This window comes from Dromaius novaehollandiae, chromosome W (assembly GCF_036370855.1).
Source record: "Dromaius novaehollandiae isolate bDroNov1 chromosome W, bDroNov1.hap1, whole genome shotgun sequence".
NCBI lineage: Eukaryota > Metazoa > Chordata > Aves > Casuariiformes > Dromaiidae > Dromaius > Dromaius novaehollandiae.
In genome coordinates, this window is record NC_088130.1 from 53,361,604 (window position 1) to 53,388,143 (window position 26,540).

The window sequence follows — 26,540 nt, forward strand, 5'->3', positions numbered from 1 at the left end:
ACAAAAGAAGACAAAACCCTTTATGCACTTTGTCAGCCTCTGACTAGCTCCATCGAGGCTCTAACTGGAGCTCTGTTGCAAGGCGCCCTACCCGATGAACCACAGCGCTCACCTACTCACTTCCTTCCACTTCACAGCTTTCAGTAACGCTAGCACAGCAGCAGCAGGCACCTCGGAACCGCCAGCCCTGCCTCGCACCCCGCCCGCAGGGACTGCCCCACCGCGAGGGGGAGGACACGGCCCGGCGTGCCTGCCAGGCCCTCCCCGCCCGCCGCGGCCTGACACCGACACGCTCGGCCCCCGCCCCATTTTGACCCCTCCTGCGGGCAGCCCCCCGCGCCGCGCCGGCAGAGCCACAGCCGGGCCCGCGCCGGCCCCGTGAAGGCTCCCCGCCGGCTCTGCGGCGCCGCTGCCCGCAGTGCTGCCCTGCCGCGCCGGGTGCCTGCGCGCCGCGGGGCTGCGGCACGGCGCCGGGGCGGCCCCGGGGGCGCGGCTGGAGGCGGCGGGGCGCGGCCGGAGCGGAGCGCGGCTGCCCGCAGTGAGGCGGCGGCGGCGGCACCATGCCTGGCTTCTCCGGGGAGCGCTTCGTGCGGCTGCTGCTGCTCTCGCTGTGCCTCCCGGGCGGCAGCCCCGCAGGTAAAGCTTCTCGCAGGAGGGCTCCGCTCCCCCGGCCCGGGGGGCGCTGGGGGGGCAGCGCAGGGCCGGGCCGGGGCGGCGGCATGGCGCCGCGGTGCCCTCCGCGCTGGGCAGGGTGGGCCGGCGGGGCGGGGGGAGAGGGCCGGGCCTGGGGGCGCCGCCTGGGAGCTGCGGCTGAGCCAAGGTCCTCCCTGCCCCAGAGCGGCCCCCGGGGGCTTCGGGGTGGCTTCTCTCCACCCAGGACACAACTGGTTTTACCGCGAGACTGTCGACCCTGCTTATGCGAAGGAGTGAGGCGACCCCGACCCTCCCAGGCGGTGCAGCAGCCCGTGAAGCGCCCAAGCACTTCCTTCCCCTCTGTGCTGGCTTCTGCCCTGGTACCAAAATGCCGGCGCAGCACCTGCCGCCTCGCCTCGCCCCGTCTGCGGGAGCGCGGGGGATCTCCCGGGGCGGCTGGGCGGCGAGAGCCGCTCTCTGCGTTGGCCCCGATGAGCGGGACCTCGGTGCCTCTCAGCGCTTGGTAGCGTTGTCTCACGGCGCGTCGCAGTCGGCAGCCAACAGTCCCGCTCCGATGCTGGACTAGCTCTAGCGATACTGAAATCCTGCAATCTAGGAGTTCATGCCTTCCATCTCACAGATGGGAAGGTTTGTTAGTTCACAGGTGTAGGACTTGGAGGTCAAGGCACAGTATTCAATTGTTGCTTTATCAAATAATGTGTTATTAAGTCTTTAAAAAAAAATCCCCAATCCTGTAAGTTCTACTGATATTTTACTTAAGTAATTTATTAGTGTATGCCTAGTGCGTTTTGAAGAATGCTTTTTGGAGGATTTTATATTGCATTTTTAAGTTCAACAGTTCAAATATTCATGAAGGAAACTAGACTCAAGCGTTCTGGCCTGTATTCTGCCTCTAATGGTTTTCTGTAGTTTGAGAGCGGGCCAGCCACTTCTAAGGAGACATGAAGTAATTTATAAAATTAGTGGATTTCCATTGTTAATCATTGTTTTTGATGTGTGGTAACGGAAGGAATATCAGGTTGCCATGCAAGATGCAAGTAATGGAGCGTGTTTTGCTAACACCAGAAGTTCTGCCCACTATGTGTACGTGACCATTAATGTTGTGAGTTTAATTAACCATCAGTGACTTAGCTCCATTTTCAGTGTGCAGTATGCAGCTAGGCAGTTACACGTTTCTTGGTGCCTCTGTTCCCCTTCCCGAATACTGTTCCCTCCTTGATGATAACATAACTTCCATAAAACTTAGAGAAATTTTATATGAAAATGTGAAAAGGCAGAAAAACTGTTTTGCAGGTCTCAAGCTTGTTGAAACTACTATATCTATAATAATATATGTAGCGTGTATATATAAAATATATGTAGTATGTATGTGTGTATATGTACATGAGAGAGATTTACTTAGAAGTCCTTTCTAACAGTTTCTTCCATCAGTGAAAAAGTTTTGTTACTGTAAGTGGACTGATATTTGTAGGAACCTGTTAGTCACATCATGACAAGCAAGCCATAATGATTTTTTTTGCTGATGACTACTACTACCAAAAATTATACCCAATGGTCACGGAAGCAATTCTGAATTTCAGAGTGCACTTATGCAAAATCATCAGGGAAATTGTATCCTTTTCTGCCATAAAATTCCTGTTTGGGGAGTGATTTCCCCAAATCTACCATATTTCTAAAGTGATGGATATCATATCTAGTTTTGATCAGATATCAGTAACTGGGGTCACCTGTATTAGTACCCTTTACCTGTATAAAGTAAGGCTATTGGTTTTCATATTTACATTAAATGTTTTCATATTCATGTGAAATAGGTGCATTAAGTAGAAAGGCTTCATGCTGCAATTTTCATGCTGTCTTAAATGTGGGGAAGTGTATTTTATTCTTCCCTCAGTTAATAACTTACAAAAACTCGGTCAGGAATTAGCACAGGAACTAGGTGAACACCCCATCAAAGGGAAGCTAACATTACCTTGGAGGGAGATGTACTAAAACTGCCTTCTAGTGAAGTCCAGAAACAAGATGTATTCTGGAGGTGTGAGGATTCAAATTTAAGTGAACCTGCAAACCAGCATGTTTCTTCAAACGGAATTAATGTTTGCGGTTAAATGCAACCTAAGGAAGTACCATGTGCGAAAGGATGATACCACTGATAGGTGGGTTAGATATCCTGCAGCTGGTCCGGCAGATACCAAAAGAGAAAAGGCTTTCTAGTTTTCATTTGGGGATAAATAGCTTGCTTAGTTTTGTGTTCTATCAACTCTGTCCTTTAAATCTTCATAATTGTTTGCTGGATTTTTCAAAATAATTAAATAACCAATCACTTCTATTCTACATTGAGTTGAGGATAACTTCAGGTAAATATTAAATGCCAAGACACATTCTTCAGAGCTTGTTGCTTCCTTTAGTTGCCCAGTTCAGTTTTCTGGATTAGTTGTACTGTATGCTGCCAGATTCCTTTAACAAAAGCAAACCTACTACATCCAATCTTCTAACTTCTGCCTCTGAAAACTCACCGAGTTAGGCGAGCAGAGGAAATGCCTCGTTTCCTATAGACTTTGCTTCATTGTTGGCTTTCTCTGGTTTGTCCTGAAGGAAGGACTTTAATCGAGGTGTTTCAGGCTCCCTCATTTGGGTTCTCTGGTGCCTAATGAGAGCTCACGCTGCAGCTGTTCCCATAACAGGGGCACTATGAAGTTCTCCAGCCTGGCAGCCAGTTTCAGATGTTACTGAATGCTTTGTGCACTTGCAGAGAGTATAACTGATACTAAATTAATTGACATTAAATTAAACATTAATGATGTTAAATTAAACCGAGTTGTATCTCAGACTTCTCCTATTCAGCCACTTTTCTCCATTGCACTCTTGTGAAGATAGTAAAGTGGGCCAGGCTGTTTGTAGGACTCTAAAGCAAGAGCAAAAAAATTAAAAGCCTGAAATTGCTCCGATTATAAGTACAGCAGACCCCCTCTTTATCTCTAAAATATTGGCTGTAGTAGGGAGCAGAAGAAGGGCAGAAAAATAAATTAATGACTGCATGCTCTCATCTACTCCTTTCTCTGTAAAGATCAGGGCAACAAGAACCCAGCAATCCACCACTTAGATTAGATTTAATCAATAGGCTAAGGCATTCAGCCCTGAGCCAGTAGTTTCTGAGAAGTTACTGTACTTTACTTACATCACACTGTCTGGCTTGATGACACTGGGCATCCAGTGGTGGTTTGTCTTGATCTATGCTGTTCAGCAGGATGCATATGAGAGGACAGGACAGAGACGCAGTGTTACTTCTGTGCTACATAGGTCTACATATAGACAGGTATGAGCTAAGATATAGAAGCAACTCTGACTAGAAATGACATTACTTGACTGTTTTCAGTTGGTAAATTCAGTATGTGAATCAAGATGAGAACTCTATTAGTATGCAACCCATGTTGCAGGTTATCTGGCTTCTTTGCAGAGAGATAACAGAGCTGCTGCACAGCTTGGTACTGACACCTTCTAAATTTATCATCCTGGAAGATTTTTAATTACTATGCAGATGATGCATCTACTAAGCTGACACAAAGTCAGGTGATCCGTGCGAACCTTCGAATGTCTCAAGACACTGCACAGATGTAAAATTCATGGACTTTTCTTCAACCTTATCCTTAATATCAGAAGTATAATAGCCTTCCCTGCTCTAATCACCTCTGTCAAGCAGAGAATAAGACCTACTGTCCTAACCAACTGCATGACAAGCTAGCAGATATTCAGGCTAAGCAAATTTCATAAGTTCTTTGCTCGAGGGGAAAAAAACAAAATGGGGGAAAAAATTGACTATGGGACCAATGGACTGATTAACTGTGAGGAAAGAAAGTGCCTGTTGTTAAGAACCACTGATGCTTTTTTTTTTTTTTTTTTTTAAATTTTGCTCCTTGGCATCTTATTTCACTCTTAATCCAAGTGCATGATGGGCAGTTTATGAGAGAGCATATGGTGCAAGTGAGACATGAATCTGACATGGTGTAGAGTACCTGCACACTGGAGACACCTATGGGAGATTCTGTGGATCGTCTATGCATACAGTGCTGAAATGGGATAGGAGTATGGTTAGTGTTGTTCACTTGAAGGAGCTGGCAGTGTGCTCACTACCTTCTGCTGAAGGAACATGGTTTCTCAGCATGTCTGAACATACTCAAAAAAACCTGTGGTGTAGCTTTTCACTTTTCACCCTATGCTTGCTACTATTGAATATTTAGCAGAGCTTGCTGACCCCTTCCTGGTTTTAATTATGACTGCATATGTTTTAAAACTTTTTTCTTTTTTGGCTACACATACAGCTTTGTAAACATTGGTCAAATCATTTAAAAGTTACTGATGTGAGAGTGCTCTGCGTCTGAGGAACAGCACATCCCACTGCAAGTTCTAGAGCAGTAGACTATGTCCTGGAATATCTAAGCATATAGGGATATAACGTTTATTCTGAGCTAATTTTACCACCCAAATGTGGGAAGGGAAAGGAAGCCAAAAGAATCTTCATCTTCATAAATCACATAGGGACCAGGAATCCTTAGTGCAAGAGAGAGACAGCAGCATACTCAGAAACTAAACAAATCCTGTCCCTTTTCCCCTACTGTCCTTTCTGCAGTCAGGAACATAAAGCAAAACCCAGGAGCTTTGCCTGGCTGTTACAAAAATTGTTTTATAGGAACAAAATTAGATTTGTGATGATGGTAAGGAAGCTGGAGCCTGGTAACAGTGATTAGCATTGCTTGGTGAAATCCATGTTCCATGCCAGTTAGGCCTTTTGCTTTGTTCGTCAGAGTGATAATGGAAGGTAAGGAGGTTGTTCGTTACGTCAAAAAACAGGATAGGCAGGTGTCGTGCTGTAATGGAGTCCTTACGCTATTACTGAATCTGCCAGTCTATGTTTAAAAGTAATAAATTAGGGCTGATGTTAAGCTGTGATGGTCTAAGCCCACAGACAAGACAGGATTTGAGTAGATTGCAATTTTATTAGGCTACTGAAATAACCTGAAGAAGAGCATTGCCTAACAATAGACTTGCTACAGGAAAAGAGGGGCTTGTCTTTTTATAGAGCAGATCTGAACAAAGAAGCTCTCTTTCAGGTTATTACAGAGGTCAAATAAAAGATACTACCTCTGTTCTCAAATCTTCTGTTGCCTAAAATAAACTAAACTGGCTGATATTCAACTGGTGAAAAGTAATTCTTTAGTATTTTGGCTGTACATACTTAGAATTTAGGAGAAAAAAATACAGGTAGTAGGCTGAGGTGAGGGGTTTCTGTTAAAATTATTTTCAGGAACTAGATATTTCTAACTTGGCTCCACTGAGAAGGAATAAAGTTTCTTTAAACACTTCTTTTTTTCTTTCTTTTTCTCTTTAGATTTACCCATGACAACACAAGATGCCAGCCAAACTCAGGGGAACTTGTTGACTCAAATGCCAACTGGACTTAATGAATCATCTCCTGGTAATCATTTTATTTCAGTACACCTAAAGCGATAATATTTTTCCCAGTGCTCCTGAGTGGAGGATGGATACATCCTAAGTATCACCTGGAATTTACAATTTCATACTAATTAAATCTTTTGAATCTTCTTCAGAAGAAACAGAAGTAAATGCCTTTTAAAGCCTCTGCGACAGTTTGTGTCATAAGAATCTTCAGGCCTGTGGGAAAAAGCTATCGGACTGCCACTTGCATGGTCCGCTCCCGTTAGGCATACATGCCGTCATAGCAGACAGTGATTCTAGAGAATGGACCGTTCCCAAACTAGAACAGGAGGTTCTGTTCTAGTGTATATTCCTGACAATTTATGTGAGGACTCCTTTTGCCTCTGTGTTAGTACAATGTGCAATGATGTCTTCATGTCACTGAGCCTGCTAGCTTCAGCTGTCTATTCCTTTTGAAAATTAGGGATGTGTCCCAACCTTCTGCTGTCCCTGCACTTTATTCACCATACTCCAGATAATTCTGGTTGAGATAGGGAGCAGGGAATAAGTTCCAGATAAGAGAAGAAATTGGTGATTGTTGATCCCACCTCTGTTTTCTTTGTAAAGATCAGGACTGCAGGAATTCAGCCATGCACTAAAGGTCATGCCGATTAATCCAAATCCAACATGGACTAAGTTACATATAAACATGTGGCAAGTTCTGACAAGTTACTCCAACCACACTGTCTTTGAAGATGCTATTTATCTCGTGTTCATCTTAATCTTCTGAGCTTTCTAGCACACTGTGTGTGAGAGAAACGGAGGGAGTACAATAGCTAATAGATGCAATAACCATATATATGTACATACACACACATTATATGTATGCATGACCTAAAATACACAAGGTATTTTGTATAATATGACCTCACCTAACTTTTTTCATTTGGTATGTGAATCGAGGAAGAAAGCCAATATGAGAATCATACTGGTGTGCAAGCCCCTCTACAGGTTGTTTAGGTTTTTTGCAGATAGATAACAGAACTACCATACAACCTGGCACTAGTGTCTTTTAAATTTACCATCTTGGGGAATTTCAGTTACTAACCAGGTGAGGCATGTACTAGGCTGACATAAACTCTGGTGATCCATTTGACAACCTTGTAATGCTCTCAAAGTGTTTGCACACACACACAGAGGAGCAATTCCAGACCTTCAGCAGCCTTCCCGTTTAATTTCAGGGGAAAACATTTGGGCCAGTTTGTTTCTCCATCAGATGGAAATAGAGGCTTACTCGCACTTCTGTCTAGAGAAACAGCATTTACTGTCTAGGACTGGGAGACAGTTTCATAATTTGGTTGCTTAAAAAAAGCCATGTGGGACCAGTGGGTGGGACTGACAATAATGCTCTACTATCAGAAACTACCAAATGCACTAGCCTGAAGCTCTGTTCTTCCACATCATCCACCTCAATATACAGGTTTACTGTTAGTTACACTGGCTGAAGCACAAGGCAAGGTATGAAAGCACAGATGGTACAAGCCAGGCATAATGCTGATTGCCTGTAGCATAGCATACCTAGTGTCATGCGCTGACATGTCGAGAAGGAAAAAACTTGCTTTACAGAACTGGCAGGCAGTTTGAGAGGCATGTGGCACCTCTGCTTAAGCTTGCTCAGAGATGCCTTTAATGCAGCCCCCTAGCAGGGACCTCCTTTAGCATAACTAGATTTTGGCAACAATTGTAGCTGGGAGGCACTTTTTTTTTTTTTTTTTTTTTTTTTTTTAAGAACTTTGCGGTAAACTTCAGTATTTTATGCAAGAAAAGGGAAGAAGAAATATTTGGAGATTGTCTAGGCTTTCAGAGATACTGCTTCCACTGCGCAGTGATCAACTCTGTCACCAAGTGCTTAGAGAGGACTGAAGCCATAGCCCTGCTTTTCTCTATTTTTCTCTCCTGCTTTGGGACCTTTGCACTCCTTGGGCAGGAGTGATCAAGATCCCCTTTCCTTCTGCAAAAACTGGAATTATTTTCTCTGTCTTACTGCTTATATAATTTCTGAGATGTATTCTAAAATAACTGACAAAATTATTTTGCAAGCAGGTGAACCACATATGGTTGTGTGGTTTCTATTTCTGTCTCATCACTTTAGTTGAAAGAAAATTAAATTTGTTTAGAACAGCTTTATTTTTCACCTTTCAGAGCCCATGATGACTACACGAGTTGTCAACCGGCAAACTCGGGAGAGTGTTTCAGATCACTCACCAGTTGGACATAGTGTATCTACACCTGGTAAAAACAAGCATATGTCATCTTAAACTTGAATTGTTAAATTTTGTTTTTTATTCATCATGTGGTTATGAAAGATTTATTTTAGTTGACATTACCAGGACATATAGTTTGATAAAATCAAGGTCATTTAAGTCCTGCTTAAAGCTGTATAGAAAATAATCATAGAAAGTGGAAAAAGTGAAAATTGCTGTAATTGTACTGAATTGTCCTTTCCTTTAAGTATAGTTTCTACTGTCTTCTCATAGGGATGTGCTTCAGTTTACTTGTAACTTTTATACAGATAGTATAATACTAGTGAAACAGTTATTTGTGTAGATTTGGACAGATGATATTTTCTTAGCTGGCCTAAATGTTTTGTTAAAGCTGTAGTTTATTCATTTGCTTTCCTGCTCTATTTTTGAAATGCAGACAGCATGAGAGCAAGTCTAGTGGTAGGAACAAACTGTGTCTTATGCTCACTATTGGCTACCTGACAGCTGTATCAAGCTTTTTAGAGCTTTATAAAGGTAGTTTCTGAATAGTATGCTGTCCATAGTGCTACAGAAATGGGATTTCGCTGGCCATCCTAGTCCTTTTAAATGTCATTTCCTTTCCTGAAAGGAAGTGAGTATCTTTCAGTCAGGCATATGATGGTGTTTATCAATATTCTTTATGTAGGGAAGGAAATTCCCCTCAGTATAGAAGGAGTTTTGTGGAGCAGTGAGAAACTCTGACCAGGTTCCAGTGTAGCCCAGGGCATTCAGTGGAGCTGCCTCTGGAGTAGATAATCTACCTCTAGCTTTCTGGCTGTGTTAACTTGTAGTGGTTTTGAAAATAACCATGGTCTGTCCTCCCATTTTTTTCTCCTTGTATTTTTTTTTTCATTTTTATTTTTTATTTAATTTTCTGAGTCTTACTTAAACATTGATTTAGTCGCATACGGTTCAAGAGACGAACCAGTAGGCTTCAGGAAAAGAATATGTATAGGTGACTCTTTGAATCAGTCTGTAAAATAGGTAGCTATTCCTTTCCTACAGTATTTTTTGACATTCATAATTACTTTATTATATCAAAAAGCCAACAGCTATCTTCTTAAAATGGCAGGATTACTAGAACAGTGGCCACAAAACACTGCTACTTTTAAAATTCTGACTATTAACACATAAGGTGTATGTAAAGAGTCTCCATAGGAATCAGCCTTTGGAAAGGTCTCTGCTTTCAAAAAAAAAAAATTACCGTAAAAAAACAATAACAATATCATAGTGACACTCTACTTCATGATTACCACTATAGGATCATAATGTATCACTTCACTTCCCCTACAACCTTATTAGGTCCAGATCTGACCACACAAGACTTTAAGCAGGCAGTTGAGGAGAAGGCATCTAACTTCACTGATTTGGTGTATGAGGTACTCCTATCTGGTAAGTATGCTATTTTATTTTTCAGTTAAACCGAATGCCTACAGTTGCACACAATCTTTTGTTTTGAGTTGCCATGTAAGAAGTTATAACGAGCTTCCTGGACAACTAAAAGAGTGATCTCACTGGGAAGTACTTAAAATTCGTGGAGGTCAGTTGGAAGTCCTTTACAAAGTATTGGAATGATATTTTAAGGACATAATAGCACAGCGTTTGTCCTGTATTTTCTTCTGGTAGAAATAAACAAATAGTGAGGTAATGTCTGTTTCTTGTTCTGATACAGGTATTCTTGGTATATGGTTCTCTGCTTATAGAGATGCCGCAGATATCAGCCTTTCTAATGGCTAGTCTCTAACAACGTAGCAGTTTCATTTTTCATTCTTTTAGAGTGCAGTTTTTTTAAAAATGATGGATCTCAAATGGCACCCATTCTATTTTTTAGCCACTTTTTAATCTGACTGTAAAAACTTCCACTATTGTGAAACTAATTCCATTCGCAAAATCACTTTGATCAGAAACAACCAAAGTGAGTTACGTTTGGCTCAATTATTAGATCCATTTAATAAACTCAGTAAGTGAGTTGCCGTGATTACGACTTTGCTTTGCTGTGAAAGACCGAGGTGTTGTACCTCTAAGCTTAACTACAGGTCAATGGATTCTGTAATATTTCAGATAAGACTTGGAGTTCAAGGTGTGGTGTTCCATAAACTTCAAATGTCTCTGCCAGACCCAAATAAAGCTTAAAACATTTTAAATGAGTAGTTTGTGCTTTTTCACTTCAACCAGATTCTGCTTTTTTTTTTTTTTTTTGACATGAATTTCATTAGTAAGTCAGCAAGCTATACTTTAAAACTTCCTTTCCTCTTGGAAAGGATTTCAGCTGTGAAAAACAGCCTGGTTTTGTACCCATCAAGGATATGCCTGGGGTTGAGGTGGGGCCCAGAATAATTTCTTATAGAGTATTTAGGTGGACTAACCACAGTTGTATCTAGAAGGTATAAAAGGAAAGTCCAATTATGAAATAAAATGTTAGTGTCTGAGAGTACAAAGTAGGTTATTTTTGCTTCGTTTTGTTTTTTTTTCCATAAAAGTTCATAGAGATCAGAGAGCCTGACTGTTTGCTGTTGAAACCTACTATCCATTTATGCACATATTGTATACTCAAGCTGGTTAAAAGACATAAAAGGGTCAGTTTTCCTACTGTTTGGGAATCTTTTCACGTTGCTATATGTAATGCTATTGGTATGCTAATAAGAAGGCAAAGGCCTTATAAATAAGTGGGTTTGAAGATTATGGCTTCAAGATGACTATTTCACTGGCAACAAGGCAGTACCTGTAAGTTCAAGGTATCAGGAAAATTTGCAACTGGCTGAAAACTAGATGCTTACAGATATTTACAAGTCTACCTCTTTTTGATATTAGTAATTTTTTTTTATTTCATACTCATTCCATTACTGCTAAATTTTGCTTTTTAATAGCAGTGCAGTCAAAAAAGAGGTTTAGATAGTGAGCATAGTAAGAAGATATTGATTTTTCTGATGAGAACTATACTTAATATATTTTGGGTTGGATTAAATGACACAGAAGCATAGGCCTGTCTTGCTTTCAGTGAAATGGATATCTGTGTTTCTATATTTGAGCCCATTAGCAAGTTTATCTATAGAATAAAGTGACTACATCTGTTTTGGTAATGCATAAGTTTCCGTCTTTCACTTAGACATGTTTTATAAACCTATTGTGAAAGGCTGATGGTCTAGCATTGTAGTTTTGCTAACATCAGAAAGTATAAGAATCACAGATCGTAACCACCTGTAATCAAGCACATCTCAAACACAATCTTTCAAACTTTTCTTCCCCTAAAATGAAGAAATATGATGCTTCTTTCATATAATCACTTTTTTTTTCTTGTTAGGTGTTTCTGGTACTCCTGTGGAAAAAAATATCACTTTGGACAGTCCAGCTAAAGTTGAGCTTTCATGCAGCCTGGCCAATAAATATCCTCATTTGAAAATTGTTCAAGTGGCTTGGAAGAAGGGAAATGAAACAATCAAGCACATCAATAAAACTGAAAATAGCTGGAGCATCCAGTAAGTAGCATTCTTGGCAGTTTGACTTGCAGGTTCTGGTGAATTACATCACATGTATATACACAGCCCAAAACTAATGATGTTTTGTATATCAGAAAAGAGTACAAACCAAATGTATTTGATAAATTAATGGCTGTAATCAACATATTGAAACTGAAGGAAAAGAAAAAAGACTGCAGTTATCCTAAGCCTGGAGGAAGAGCTCCTGCTTTCTTCTAGTGCTGGAGAAAAAAGCATTCTTCCAGACAGGAGTATAGGATAAGAACCTGGTTCTTCCAGGTTGTAATTCTGTTCAGTAGTTGAAATAGTGATCTCGGTTTGCTGCGCTGCTAACTCCCCCATTTTCCACCATTCTCCCCGCCACCCCTCCCCAAGCTATGCCATTCAGAAGACAGTCTGAAAGGCATCAGTGGTCAGTTTTTCTTCGTAGTCAAAAAAATGAAAAGAGAAGAAGGAATCAGCTTTACAGAAAAGAATATTTAAATTGTTGTAAAGCTCTTCTTAACTCTTCTTGTATTTCACCACTCTGTGGAGACTCTAGGAATCTTCTTCGTCTAGAAAATCTTCTTCATTTATACATTTTACTATTGGCCTTTGAAAATCTATAAATGGGCTAGTTTTAACCAGGTAGTCTCATGTTGATTTCTGTGTATATTCAGTTTCTTAACCTCAGTAATGTCCATATAAAATTTCTGTGATAAAAAACATGATGAGAACATTCTAGCACTTTTCTACTATTCCATATGCACAACCACAATCTATGTAAATTTTCTTCAAAGTGCCTGTGAAGTAGATGGAGTCCAGCATTTTCTCTGCAGTCAAACTGTTAGGTGACAGTTCTTTTAAAATTCTTCTGTTTTGGAGCTACATTAACCCATTGACTGGCAGGCTTTAAGAAAGCACAGACTGTTTTAATTATCCGGTCCGATGTCCTGCATAGCTCATGCTATAAATTTCACATGGTAAACCCACTTCTAACTCAATAATTTTTTGTTCAATTGGATCATATTGCTTAAAAGACACTTCGCCTTTGCTGGGTACCTGTGAGCAATAAGGATGGAAATGGTGTTCACATTCCTTAGCAACCATGTGCTTTTCTTTCTTGTTTTCCTAAAAATGTCATGCTCTTTCTACATTGCACTAAACCTGAATCCTAGCGTTTCAACAATGTATGTTCTGTGCTCCACTGCTAATCTCTTCTGGCTTCTTTATAACTGCTACTGATGGCTAACTAACATTGTAAGACAACAAAGAAATATAAGCAAAAGAGCAAAACAGTGAAACTTTTTTTTATTTTAGATTGACAGTCACAGATGAAAATGAACTGGGAAGTTACAGTTGTACTCTTAAAGGGGAAGAAGAGTTCAAAGCTGTGTTCCATTTACAAGGCAAGTTCTGTTAAATTTTATTGCTTCACTTTACCATTGAAATCTTGCATTAGTAGGGTTTCTGGATAGTACAGAAACTGCAATTTAGTTTGATAAGCAGTGGCTAATGTAGTCAAGCTAAATGGGAATCTGTCAGATGCCATTTCTATAACGTGGAGAGAGGGAGGAAAAACATCAAAAGAAAAACTCAAAAGCATTTTTTAAAAAATTTGGTAACAATCATAGGAGCAGGTAAGCCTACATTTTTCTAAAGGAATAACTGATTTCCCCTTCCTCCCCATCCCTCCAGCAGAAGTGAATACTCATCACTTTCTGGGGGCAAAGGAGGGCGAACAGCCAAGAACAAAAACCCTTTAATGGAGTCTCAAATCAGTTATTCAAAAAGCAGAGCCAATGACATGTAATTTCTGAAAATTTGGACTGAGAAGAAGTGGTGTTATGAGAAGATCAGTGATGACTGGTAGAATGGAGGCACATTTTTGGCAAAAAAATTCAGTTATTTCTGAATCAACGAATTATTGCTCAAGTGCATCTTTAAATAGCATGTAAGAACATCCCTTATATACAGTTAGAATGTGCTTTCCTGGGCAGTATGAGTGAAGGGCTGAGCACCTGGATCTTTCTTCTGTTTTATGTTCTCCACACACCCCCCCCCCCCCAACCCCTTTCTCCCCCACTAATTTCACCATGGATAGTAATAAGTGAAATCCAGTTGAATTAAAAAAAAAAAAAAGGGAATGAAACAAATACATGCTTATGAGGACCTCTATCTCGCGCAGGAACTATTCCCTTTTGTTTTCTCACCATCCAGTTTTTGCAAAAAACAAGGCAGGCATTTGATCTGTGAAACTTCCACACGCTCTGAGCTGTACTGGGAAAGATTCTGCCTGAACACACGCTCCTAAGAACCATTGCTTTCATGTAACTACCTTAACCTCAGCTGAACTAACCAGCAGGGCTTTGTAATTCTCAGTGGAGCAAGGTGGCTTTGTTCAGCAGAGTATCTGGTCATACAGCTTCTGGAAACTTTCTCTCATGTATGTTCAAGTCTTAGATAGCAACGCTGACATCTGCTTTCAAACCTTCAGCCAGGGAAGACAAGCTTGCAGTACGGAGGAAAGACAGAATTGTACTAACTTATTCAGACCTTTTCATCTGTAAAAATGATTCTGTATTTTTCTTGTCAATATGTGGGTAAGATTTAGCTGAATAGCTATGCAAGTCTGTATAGGTTTAAAAAAGAAAGTCAAAGGAAGCCGTATTCTTTTGAAAGCATAAAATAAACTATTTTAGTAAGGGTAAGAATTAATCGATAGGGAAGTCGCCTTTTCTAGAACACAGTGCATAGGATTAGCTGATTTATTACTACAGGATCGGAGAATTGCTTCACAGTGGTTGAATGCAGCCACGTCTGATGCCATACAAAGTAACGGCTTAACACTTTTCAAGATTGATGCAAGTGTGAAGGAAGTGGGAAAGGGAAAGCTTTGAGTCTTCCAGTCAATAATGCAGTGAGAATAGTTCTCAAACTGATGACTAGCATGTTGGTAAAGCTCTTTACTATACACAGTGGCTAAAATCATCACTACTGTTAACTAACTCTTTGCGAAGGTATTTCCACTAGGCATCAGCTAGGCGTTATTGGATATGTGTCACCTTTCTTCCTCTCCCTCCCCCACATCCTGGCCTAGCACAAACCTGCAGATTTTAAGGGGAGTCAAACTTTTACTCCTCCCTGAAGGAAGCCATAGCATTGTGAGAGAAGTTTTTAGGAGAAACCTACAGAAATCTATAGAAACCTATTAAACTTGGAGAATGTTTTTAGTATTTAGAAATAGTTTGACGTGTTATTATAATGGCTACTTTAAGAAAGAAACAGAATAGATTAATTCTTGTTTGTCCATTGTTCAGGGATCCTACTTACTGAGGCAGCTCTCCAGCTACACACGCTGTGGAACAACTCTGGTTTTTAAGCCAGTGTAGAGCTCTGACTGCTGTGAATGCTAGTGGGATCACCTGCCTCTTCATCTGTTCAAGTTTGGTTTTTGTTCGCAGCAGTAGTGTTTTGTCACCAAATTCTGGGTGATCGCTTTGCAAAATACCAGGGGCAAAGCATGTCACTTCCTTGCATGCATTCAGGGGTTAACTGCTCTGTTACAGAGCCAGGTCCAGGAAGACGTGATGAAATATGTTCATGTCCTTAATCATGACTAATATGTTTATACAAATTGCTGGTGTGTCTAGAGCTTTGCTTTGCCACTGACCAGCATGGCCAAATCTTTTTGAGTACTATAGAAATGTGCAGTGCTGAGTACAAGGGTTTTTATATTTGTTTTCACTTGTAATCTTTAATTTTTCAACCTGCTTTTGTGTTTTGTCTCTTCTGTAAGTTGCAAAGGAGGTGGCAGCAGTTATTAGTAAAGCTGTCCCTTGTATTAACAGCAGTGAAGATAGTCTGACATGACTTTCTAGAAGAATACGGTGTTTAATGATTAAATCATAAATACACACGGAGAGAGAAAACTCACTGGTAATAAGGCTGGATTGCTGCATGGTGCTAAAGTATAAATGACAACTAAGCTCTCTTGTGATGTTGATCTAGAGTTGAACAAGTGCCAAGAAAAAAAATCATGAATATACATTGCATGATGTTTAGCCATATTTTCTGAGATTGCAAGCAGTGTTCTTACTAAAAAAAAAAAAAAAAAAAAAAAATTGGTATCATATATATTCCTGGAATGGGCATTTGTAAATTTGAACATTCTCTCTTGAAAAGTTCACTTCTTGAATAAGACTTGTGCTCAACCAGTCAATGAGGGGAGGGAGCACGAACAGTATTAGTTTATCTCAATCTGTTCCACCATAACTCTGCTGAAAGCAAACGTTTGTACTGTTTGGTTTGACGGTTTGTGACTGATACAGTTTAAAAGATGCACTAGATCTGTACTTATATGATAGAGCAATGAAACTGAGGAGATAAATGGATAAAATAAATGAATCTGAGGAAAACATGCTAGTAAGCATTACAAGAATGAGGGAAATGGGAGGAGGGGAAATAGATCCTCTATCATGATATATTTGTTCAATTCTAACTATATTTATGGAATGCCTCAATATATTTAACAACATTTTATGGGCTTCAGCTGTTGGAAGGCCATGGTGCATCTGCAGTTATAATAGCTGGAACAAGTTGCTCTCAAGTTAAAATCTTACGTATTGTTTCTTGTGGCCAAAGTCTTCATTTGGCAAGATCAGACCAAAAGTAACTTTTTACTGGCATACACCAAAAAGTCATTGCTTCAACTAAGAAAATGTATGCAGCTACAAAACTCTCTCATTCTGCAATTTGTTTTAGTTATTAATAAAAAAATACTCTGCACACGCAACTTGCCGATACTATTATTTGATAATATTACAGCTAGAATAGATGTCTGTCAGTTTTTGCAGATAGAAAGAAATTGCAAAAAGAAAAAAAAAGTTCATTTCAAGTGCAATAGAGTTGAGACATGTAGTTCACAGCTGTTGAGGAAGGCAAGGGGAAAAACTGCCACAGTCTGATTCTCACTTAGTTTTCAAGATTATATGGCAACTGAAAATAGGATTGCTGTGGCCTTTTGCAGAGATTCTGTATAAAGAACATTAGCCTGAAATGACTCTTCATTAAATCATGTGTCCCAAATGACATAACTATCTATGAGTTACTCAAGGAAAAGAAATGATTGGACTGCTATAAAGACATATCCAAATACATTTTATCTTTTTTTAATATTGTAGTTAAAACCTGTTGCTCTAATATGCCATATTTTTTCCTGCTTGTTCTTAGTACCAAAAATTGAAGGAAAAGAAAAACCTATAATCAGTTATGAAGGAGATACAGTTGTAATGATATGTAAAAGTTCCAATTATACTCCCATCACTTGGACCTGGTACCTGACTAATGGAAGCGAACAGGTAAGGTTTCCATCTGTTGGGCAAACAGAATAATATTGCAAAAAACAAGTACAAACACTTTGTAAAGTATAATGGCTTCTTGCTGTAGGTTCTACAAATTGCATTTCCTTCAATGTTAGTATAAATCTCTGAACGTGGAAAAAAAATGTCATCTATGTCATTTAGAAGTACTGGTTATAGATGTGGAGGGTTGGTGTGTTCTAGTTTGTATTTGGAAATGTGTTTTTTTTCCCTCTTCTAAAGTGCCTTCCCTAAGAAAATTAGAGACAGATAAGAATAAAACAAATCAGATGAGTCTTGAGGTAATTGTTTTCCATATAATAATGATAGCTATATTTCTTAATGTCACTCACTGATACCAAACAATCTCATAGCAGAACACCTTTTAGACAAGATGTTAGTAAGGTTTTGGAGGCTTAAGGGGGGGGGAACATGAGCATGTACCTCCTCTTCCTCATTCTCCTAACTAACTTTGTGTTTCCCAGCCAGTGTGACCTCTTTGAGGCACTGGATCTGAAAGAAGTCATCCTGTGGTGGAGACCACTGTGTAACCTCCTCAGCTCCTGCCTTGAAGGCTGGGGAAAGCTCTAGCCTGGCAGAGTTTCACTCCTTTACATGCTCACCTTTCAGGATCCCCCTTAGCCTTGGGCAGCACAGTCCTCTACTGGGAGAAGCAGTATCAGTGGAGAGGAGGTAAATAGATGAGGTCTCCTCTATGCTGTTGCAGAGAAGAGGATGTACTGCGCTAGCAGCGTTGACTCTTGAGACTATATCGAATCATTTCCCAGTGCAGGGTTGTTCCCAGCTCCACTTCATTTAAGCATGTTCTTTGTGCTGTGGTAGAACCTGGACATCAGATCCTGATGTTCAAGGCTGCCTTTGTTAGTGGAGAGTCAATAGAGTCAAGGGTACCTTTCATCTCATCCCAAATTAATTGACTAAAGTAGGATAGATGATTTGCTCCCTAAAATGGCATTTTCCTCCACTGATTATAAAGAGAAGACGAGGTGAGTAGCTAAGATAAATCCTTCCCTTGGAGGTGGACTAAATGTGCTTTACAAATGCCACTTGTTCTTAATTCATTTTACATCTTTCTAGATAGAATTCTATATAAAATTAGAAATGTTGATAATATAAATAATTTGATTAAACACTTTGTCATTGCATTAGTAAGACTTAATGTATTTTTCTATTTTTAGATTGCCATTAATGATTCTCTGCTGTCAGACAAATATGTAATTGATCGAGTACCTGCCAACACAACCCATCTCAAGATACTGAAGCTCACCAAGAAAGATGATGGTGCATACTGGTGTGAAGCTGTTTTTAAACTAGGAAAAAGTAAAGGAAAGCTGAAGCTTAAAGTTCTCACCTTCCTGGTGCCACTCAAACCATTTCTAGCAATACTGGCTGAAGTTATTATTTTAGTAGCTATTGTTTTCCTTTATGAGGTGTATTCCAAAAAGAAAGAGAAGCATGCAGGTAGGCTTTTTACTATTTTTAATACTGTTATTTTAATCTTAATAATAATATATTTTAATATTATTTTAATAATATTTTTATCCAGATGGATAGAGGAACAGAATAATTTGAATGATAAATTTAATACAAATAAACTAATAATGTCAAACTAGGATTTTGTTTTGCTTCACTTATTTTATGCACATAATAATCATTCTTTTATTGAATTATTTAATGTGTATATTAAACTAAGACCTTTATGTAATCCTTTTTCTGTTTTGCAGAATATGAAAAGGAATTTGAACAAGTGGAGCAACTGTGAGTAATGAACTTACATTCTATATTTAAATATTTGCTCTTTTGCATACTGCAGTGTACATTACAAAGTTATAACTTATTGTTAACAATTGGTGAGGGTTACCTATGAATGCCCAAGTACAGTTTATTCCCATCCTTAAGCCTTCATAATTCCAGAAGGTGCAGAATGCTGGTTTTAGCCTGGCACTTAATTTTATTGTTTGGAAGTTGTTTTCACTTTATTGTCAGAGCACCAGGTGACCTCACTCTAAACTCATTCTAAAAGGCTGTAACTATGAGGAAAATCATTTTCAGGTGGAAACTTTTCAGAAGAGATTTTTGAAAATGTTTCACTTATGGTTTGTCCATGTTAACCTACATCTATCTCTCACTAATATGTGGTCAGAAACCTAATTTTTCAGATGTAGTTGCTGGAGATTTGGGATCTGGCATTATTTTGCTGTGCTGGGCATAAATATAACCTCTTTGTGAAAGGTTTGCTAACCTTCCCTTTTTGAGATAAACTGTACTTTCTTCCCCTTCCCCCCGCCCTCGAAGCCCAGTCATTTCCTCTGGCCTCTTTTATTTCCTTTTAAGATGCAGTTCAGTAGTTCCTTTTCTCTTTAGGTATATTCCAACTCACTCCAATTTTCTTTCCCTCCCTCAAGCCCTTCTTCCTTCCTATGCTGATCCTGTTTTGTCCCTCTGAGTGGTACCAATCTTCTCCTTTTGAATTTCTTGCTGCAGTGCCCTTCTCTGTTTCCCTGTGCTGTATTCATTTCCCCATTCTTTTCTCCAGCACTAGCTGAAAATTATAATATATTTTTCTTTCTTTTCTTTTCTTCTCTAAACATCTTTAAAACTGTAATTCAGTTCAACTATACAGGGGGGATATGTCTTGGGAATATAGTATGCTATTATACCCTAAGATGTTTGGGGATATGTCTTATGTTGAGAATTCAATAACTGCTCTTGCCATATAGCCCTGCTTCTTATAAACATACTGAAACTGTATTAAAATAGGATTTTTAGACAGTATAGTGCACTAAAGTAATGATATGTTTTCATGCCTTATGAGATGTGGGATGTTTGTGATGCCATGGTTTTGATCAGTTGCTTGATCTTTATGAAGTACTACCTTGTTAGATAAATACCTATGAGAAAAATCTATTAAACCATGTACTTTTTGCCTGATTTCAATAACTGAAAGTTATTTCAACCACTGGCTACTTAGAACACAGATTGGTGTACCAGAGGGAATGGCTCCAAAGGAACACTTCTGGTCTATTATGTCAAGTGATGCCGTATAATACAGCTGAGTTTGAGGTATAATTAAAATGTCGCATCCAACAAGGTAGTAGGTAGGAGAACGGTGATTTGGAAGTATATTGTGGTAGCAAGAGAACTGTTAATACGGATCTAACTGAAGTCTTGATTGTGACCAATACCATGTTAGTGAATTGTCAGTACTTCAAAAGAAGCAATGATCTGAAGTGACAGTTTCAGCCCATGTTCTGTGGACACTGAGCTGTATATTGTTTGTTGTATATTATTCATCTGGGCATATACTTCATAAACAAATTTAAACACTGAATGAAATAATACCATAGCAGTATACTAATGGGAATATTGTAACTGTTCTTACAACTTTTCCGAAAACTTTGGGGCCTTTTTTCTCCCTTTTTGTGTTGAGCTTTTTGTTATTTGGTTGAAATTTTTTTGTTTTTTCTTTTTTAAGTCAGTATATTTTTTTTAATTCTCTTTTCTCTTACTTTTACATATCAAAAGAGAAAAATTTAAATACATTCTGGATATGCGCACTCTGATTTGATTGTGGGACTGGAATGACTGTGCTGATCCTGCATTCTGAAAGATGTTTAGGAATTTAATTTCTTTCTTACAGTAAATCAGAAGAAAGCAATGGTGTGGAAAGCAGTAGCACTAGGCACAGGAAAGTATAAATCTCTTCCTGAAAGAAGGTAAGTAAAGGATGAAACAGCCTGAAGTTTTCTTTTCCTTTAAGCAGTCTAATAAAAGGACAATAAAAAATCCATTATGCTATTCTGATCGGCTTTTTTATGTGGGAGCCACGCAGTGGTAGAAACACTGTTTATATAAAACAGTATATAGTCATTCATGACTTAATGGCAGTAAGACAGTAAGTCCAGTACCTTTTAATTGAATGCTATCATCATTATCACCACTGCAGTTTAATAGTTCAGTACACCCATTCAGCTCTTAAAATAGGGCCCATATTAACCTAATTAATCACTTGATTGCTAATCATGAAACATTTCTGTGAATGCCAATGTAGATGCTGAGATGCATAAGGATTGCTGATGTATCTGCAGTCCTGCTATCTCAAGCTGTAATTTTGGATGCTGAGTTAGGTTATGCAGGAAGGATGCAAGTGCAATAGCAAGAGGAGAAACCAAAATGGGGAAAATGGCATTACCAGACATGTAAAACAAGGAATTAAAGGACCCTAGAAAAGAAGGCAGAGCTTAATAGACAAAGGGATTAGTGGCAGAAGAAAGCAGAAGATACTAACACTGTGGAAACTGTACAGTGAACTTCCCTGATTCTCTACCCTCTTTGCAGTCTAATCAAAGCCTCCTTCAACTTCTGCCAGCTGGAAATGCTTGTCAGAGGATGGTCTGTCAGTTGAGGACCAATCCTGCTCTCTAGCCACTTCCCCTTGTCATTTCCTCTCTGCATCTGGCACCCCAATCTATCATGTGAAGGTGACAGATCCGAGTGACTCCGCATTCATGTCACTGCTGGTGTTGTGCTTCCTTCTTCTCACAAGCCATCCACTTGAAGGAAAATTGTTTCCATACCCTTTGTGTTTTAAAGACTGGGAAGAGAATAATGTCAGGTAAAGCTCATATGAAGAGAATAACAAATCAGAAAACAATCAAGCATAATACTTTTCAAGAGTGTGTTTTCTCCTATGTTTCTCACATGTTACTGTGCTTTCAGTTGGTTGCTGTGACAGGCTAGCAAGGACTTATCCCATTTTGGATTCAAGCTCCCATTTTTATAAAGTCATCTTGGCATATGATTCTTACTGAATTACTAAGGATTCACTGAGTTGCAAATCGTGTTTCAGTAGGTACCTAAACACCTCACAGACTGGACCATTTGAAAATTTTGCCAAGTATAAATGTGCAAATGGAATAAAGTTTAGTTTCAAACAAATAAGGGGAAGGATAAAGCAGAGAAATAATAGAATTCATGTCATAAATAATATGTTTGTTCTTCTTTAATTCAGGAGATTTAAACCAACAGAAGTGGAACACTGTGTAACCATTACAAAGCTACAGAAGACATATGCAGCTGTGCATTTTAAACATCCACTATGCGTCTACATAAACTTCTCTACACTTACTTGTGAGAAATAAGATGCTTTTAAAATAGCTGTGAAACTAGTCATTTTATACAGACAATATTCGGATATACTGCATTTAGACATTTGCTGTCTGTAATATCGATGTTTGGCCTTTTACTACTAAAAGGCAATCTTTATGCAACCACGCTTCCAGTTATTTTATGACTGATCTGTTTGATTTTTGTGCCCTAAATTGGGACTAATTTTGCATTCACCAAATGGAGAGGTAAATGCAGAATGGGCCCATTATCTAAAGGTGAATACTGAAGACTTGTTATAAAGCTGGACTCATAAGAACAAAAAATTATTTCCACCAAAGAAAATGCCTTTTACTGGCAGATTAGGCAAATGTGACGCACAGCCATTTTTACCAAAGAAATGGTCAAGGGGAAATCTTTATCATGATTTAAATGAAGGATTAACAATTCCACAGTTTGCTGTGAACAGTAAAATAAAATGTCTTTGTTCTAACTTTTGCTTAGACTCATTTAAATCAGGAAGAAATACAGGTATATTCTGAATATTTAAGCTATGAATTTCCTTAAAATGCCCTTCCATATGGCTCTGCTACTATACTGTAATTCTAAACAGCCTAAGCATTTAAATACTGTGCAGGTAAAATACTACAGCAATATTTCAGAATAACTGAAAGAAAACAAGCAAAAAGGACACAGTATCGTATAGCAGTATAACTGAATTAATTCCCAACTCTTGCACAAATTACCCCAGAATCTGCAGGTTACACAGATGAGCAGTTTTAGGATTGTAATTTGTACAGAAGACAGAACTTTCGGAAGTATGGCTATATGGTTCATACGACTGCGACTTCTGGCTCAATACACAGCAAAACAGTCTGTGGTCTAATTGGCATTCCTGCTTACCGGAGCATACTCTACTGTTCTTTAACAAATTCTCATCCAAACACAGAGAAGGTCTTGAGCAGCTAAAATTTTTAGGGTACTAGAATAAAGCAGCAGAGCATTAGCTCCATCATATATACAATTGTAATATTGCTGTTATGAATCACCATATTGCCATAGAAGAGCTAGTTGCTGTAATTGGAAATGTACCAATTAATTGCATGATATATATGCAGCAAACAAAAATGTACAGCTAATGGAAAACCAATTGATTACATTAGTAGCCTTTCTAAGAAAGGGAAAAGTAAACTCCTCAAAAACATTCCTCCTCTCAGCAACAATATAAGAAAAACCAGGCAGCATTTGCAAACTCCCTAGTCAAGAGAAAAGAAGAACCATCTCCTAAACTGCACAACCTCAAGTGGCCATTTCTCTTTAAAGAGAAAAGTATACATAAAATAAAAGATTAAAAAAAAAAAAGCAGAAGAGAGATGGAGTTAAATTCAATTTTCAGCTTCTGTGGGCTTGAAAATATCAGAAAGGCTATCACTGGATGTTTTGTTGGAAGTGGGGGAAAATCCAGTCTGATTTGCACTTTTTGTTTGTTTTCAATTAACACTTTATTTTGTAGCTTTAATTTGTACAATTTTAAAGTCCAAATAAAAAGCAATGGGCAGTATGGAAGCATAAAATGATTGACTTTAAGGGCTGAACACTGATAAAGATTTCCCTTATAAGATACTGTTTATTGTATTTGGCTTTGGAGTTTCTATGCACTATACAAACCAAAATGCATTTACATTTTTTTAATACGAATTTTTATCATTGATATGACAGCCTTTTTGTTATAGCAAGTAAATCTTTGCACAGTTTAAAAAAATACTTCTGTATATTGATTGTTTGAAACATACCATTCCAAGATTATCGCTTTTTTTGTAGAAAATGGATGTTTTTTGTTGGAAACTCAGTAATAAAAACTGTAAGTTTACTTACAGATCTATGAATTAAATCCTGCGTAAAACAGAATAATATATTTTTGCAACAAGAAGGATGTATAGGTATAATATGAAAGGCATACTATCGGAAAAAAAAACTTTTATCAGAAATGGAAACAACTTATTTCTACCTTTACTGAGCATTCCTACCTGATCTTGAAATTGCAATATGAAGTCTTGGCCACCATAGGTGAGTTACATGAATAGAATATTTTGCCTTATCAAATAAGGGCTGCACTAAAGGCAGGCAAGAACCTAGCCTAAGCATGTGTATTAGATGTATGATGTGTTCCTCCTGTCATTACTGTATTAGTGACAGTTTCTTCAAATTGGCTCCTGAAACTCTAGTTTGATCTTGACCTGCCTCCAGCAGGTTCTGCTAGTCATGTCTCCAGGGGACTCAGTGTTTACATTTGGGTTGGCAAGTAGTTTCAGTCCTCATATCCTGTCTGCCTAGGCTCAAACCTTCTTGGGTTCCCCTGCAGGAGGAATAATAACTATTAAATAATAAATATTAAATAATTGGCATGGTTAACTGGCATAACTCCAAAGGCAAAAAAAAGCGCATTTTTTTAGTCCAAATACCAAGTAGAAAGCTCTAGAGATGTATAAATTCATATTTCATTAGAAATAATTATATATTTTATATGTTCAAAATATTTCTATTGCAGTTGCTTTGTGTATGTTTTAGTATGCGTAGATAGCCTTTAATCTAAAAGAACAAAAACTTGACAATTTACAAAAATTCAAGGCAATGACTTTTTTCATCTGCTTCAAGCCAAGAGAATACCAAATGAGAGCCAAAACAATCCTTAAAATACTTTCCCTTCAAACACAGCACTTACATCTGTGTGTCAGGATCCACAAAATTAGTTTGAGTAGCAGCCTGTTTGGCATATCCTCTCTTCCGCGATCAAATCCTGCTTTTTTGCAAGAAATGACATTATAGTCTACCATAGCAGCAAAAACCTCCTTTATTTCTTGGAAGGAAAGACTGAAATCCACGAGCAAAGCCTGAACGGTCCTGTTTCCTAATGCTTTAAACTGGTCACTGGAAATTCAGCAATTCTCCCTATGTCCAAAGTGGACACAGGCAACTGTGAGACCAGATTCCTAATGAGGCATGATAGACTTTAGTTTCCAAATTTGGAAGCACATATACAACCATATGAATATTTCCTTAGGATTGAGAAATAAGAATTTGTCAATTTGTAATTAATCAGAGTAATTGCCAGAGTAAATAATCAATTAGCTATAGGTCATTTGATACAAAATCCTGAGGAAGAGTGAAAAAGCCCACAGTATTGAACTGATACTAAAATATATGTCCATGTGCATTAATAATTACTTTCAGCCAAAGAAGGAGATTTATTTTCTGCCTTTAAATTTGCCCTCAAAACTTTCCAACTATTGTCAGACACATTAAAATTAGAGGAAAACTCCTATTGGTGTCTTCAGTGTAGGAAAAAATATTTTAACTGGGTGTTCTTTAACTCATTCTGGTTTGGAGCTACCATTGAGTGCCCAATATGTACAGGCTGACCATGACTAGCTATAGCATGCTGTAATTCCTGTTGGGAGCCCCCAGCTGGAATAAAACAGGAGGAGCCAAGGGCTGAGGGGGAAACCAGCTGGGAATGACTGTAGGAACATGAAGAGGACCTGCTGCTATTCCACGGGGGTCCTAAGGGGCAGCAGGAGCTGAGAGGATTTGCTGTTAAGGGTGTACAAGGAAGATGGACTGCAAATCAGTAGGAAACCAAGCTTTGTTCTTTCTGCCATTTGTATTCTTTGTGTGGGAAGTTCTGCACAGTGGCTGAAAACGGGCTCCCATTGCTGAGGGCTGGCACAGGTGAAAACATGAACAAAGCTAACACATTTTATAAGCGAATCAAAAGTTATATCCTTGGAAACTTTTCTCCGCTAGTTTTAATTAGTTTTACAGACTTACTGTTTTCTTATGCCTTAACATCCATATAAGAAAATACATTAAACTAGTCTTCATGAAAAAAGATAATCCAAGTTCCAAGCTTTACAACTTTTTTTTTTTTACTAAAACTGTCTTTGATTTCTTTAAATTTACTGTTGATAATTGATTGCACTCATTTTTGTAGCTGAGTTTTATAAGACTTCAAACTTGTACTTTTTGTTCTATCTTACCTAAAATAATGATTTTTGCTTCCACATAGAAACATTACCCTAATAAAGAAAAAAAGAGGACAATCTTTTTGTTAAAAGGTTGAAGGGAAAACCAAATCAGATGAAATTCCTATCAGCCGACTTACTTACTTTCTGAACTATTCTGGAATTGACATTAAAAGTTCTGCAACAGTG

General features: G+C 38.7%; 1 protein-coding gene across 1 annotated transcript; it reads left to right on the forward strand.

The window, feature by feature from the left end:
• The first annotated feature begins 199 nt into the window (after nt 1–199).
• LOC135324497 (embigin-like) lies at nt 200–26,540 on the forward strand. Its single transcript, XM_064501025.1, has 11 exons — nt 200–636; nt 6,038–6,124; nt 8,287–8,376; nt 9,690–9,779; nt 11,689–11,863; nt 13,163–13,251; nt 17,075–17,202; nt 18,402–18,684; nt 18,948–18,981; nt 20,864–20,939; nt 22,235–26,540. The coding sequence occupies exons 1-10, from the start codon at nt 561–563 to the stop codon at nt 20,919–20,921; spliced, it is 1,110 nt and encodes a 369-aa protein (XP_064357095.1). The 5' UTR covers nt 200–560; the 3' UTR covers nt 20,922–20,939; nt 22,235–26,540.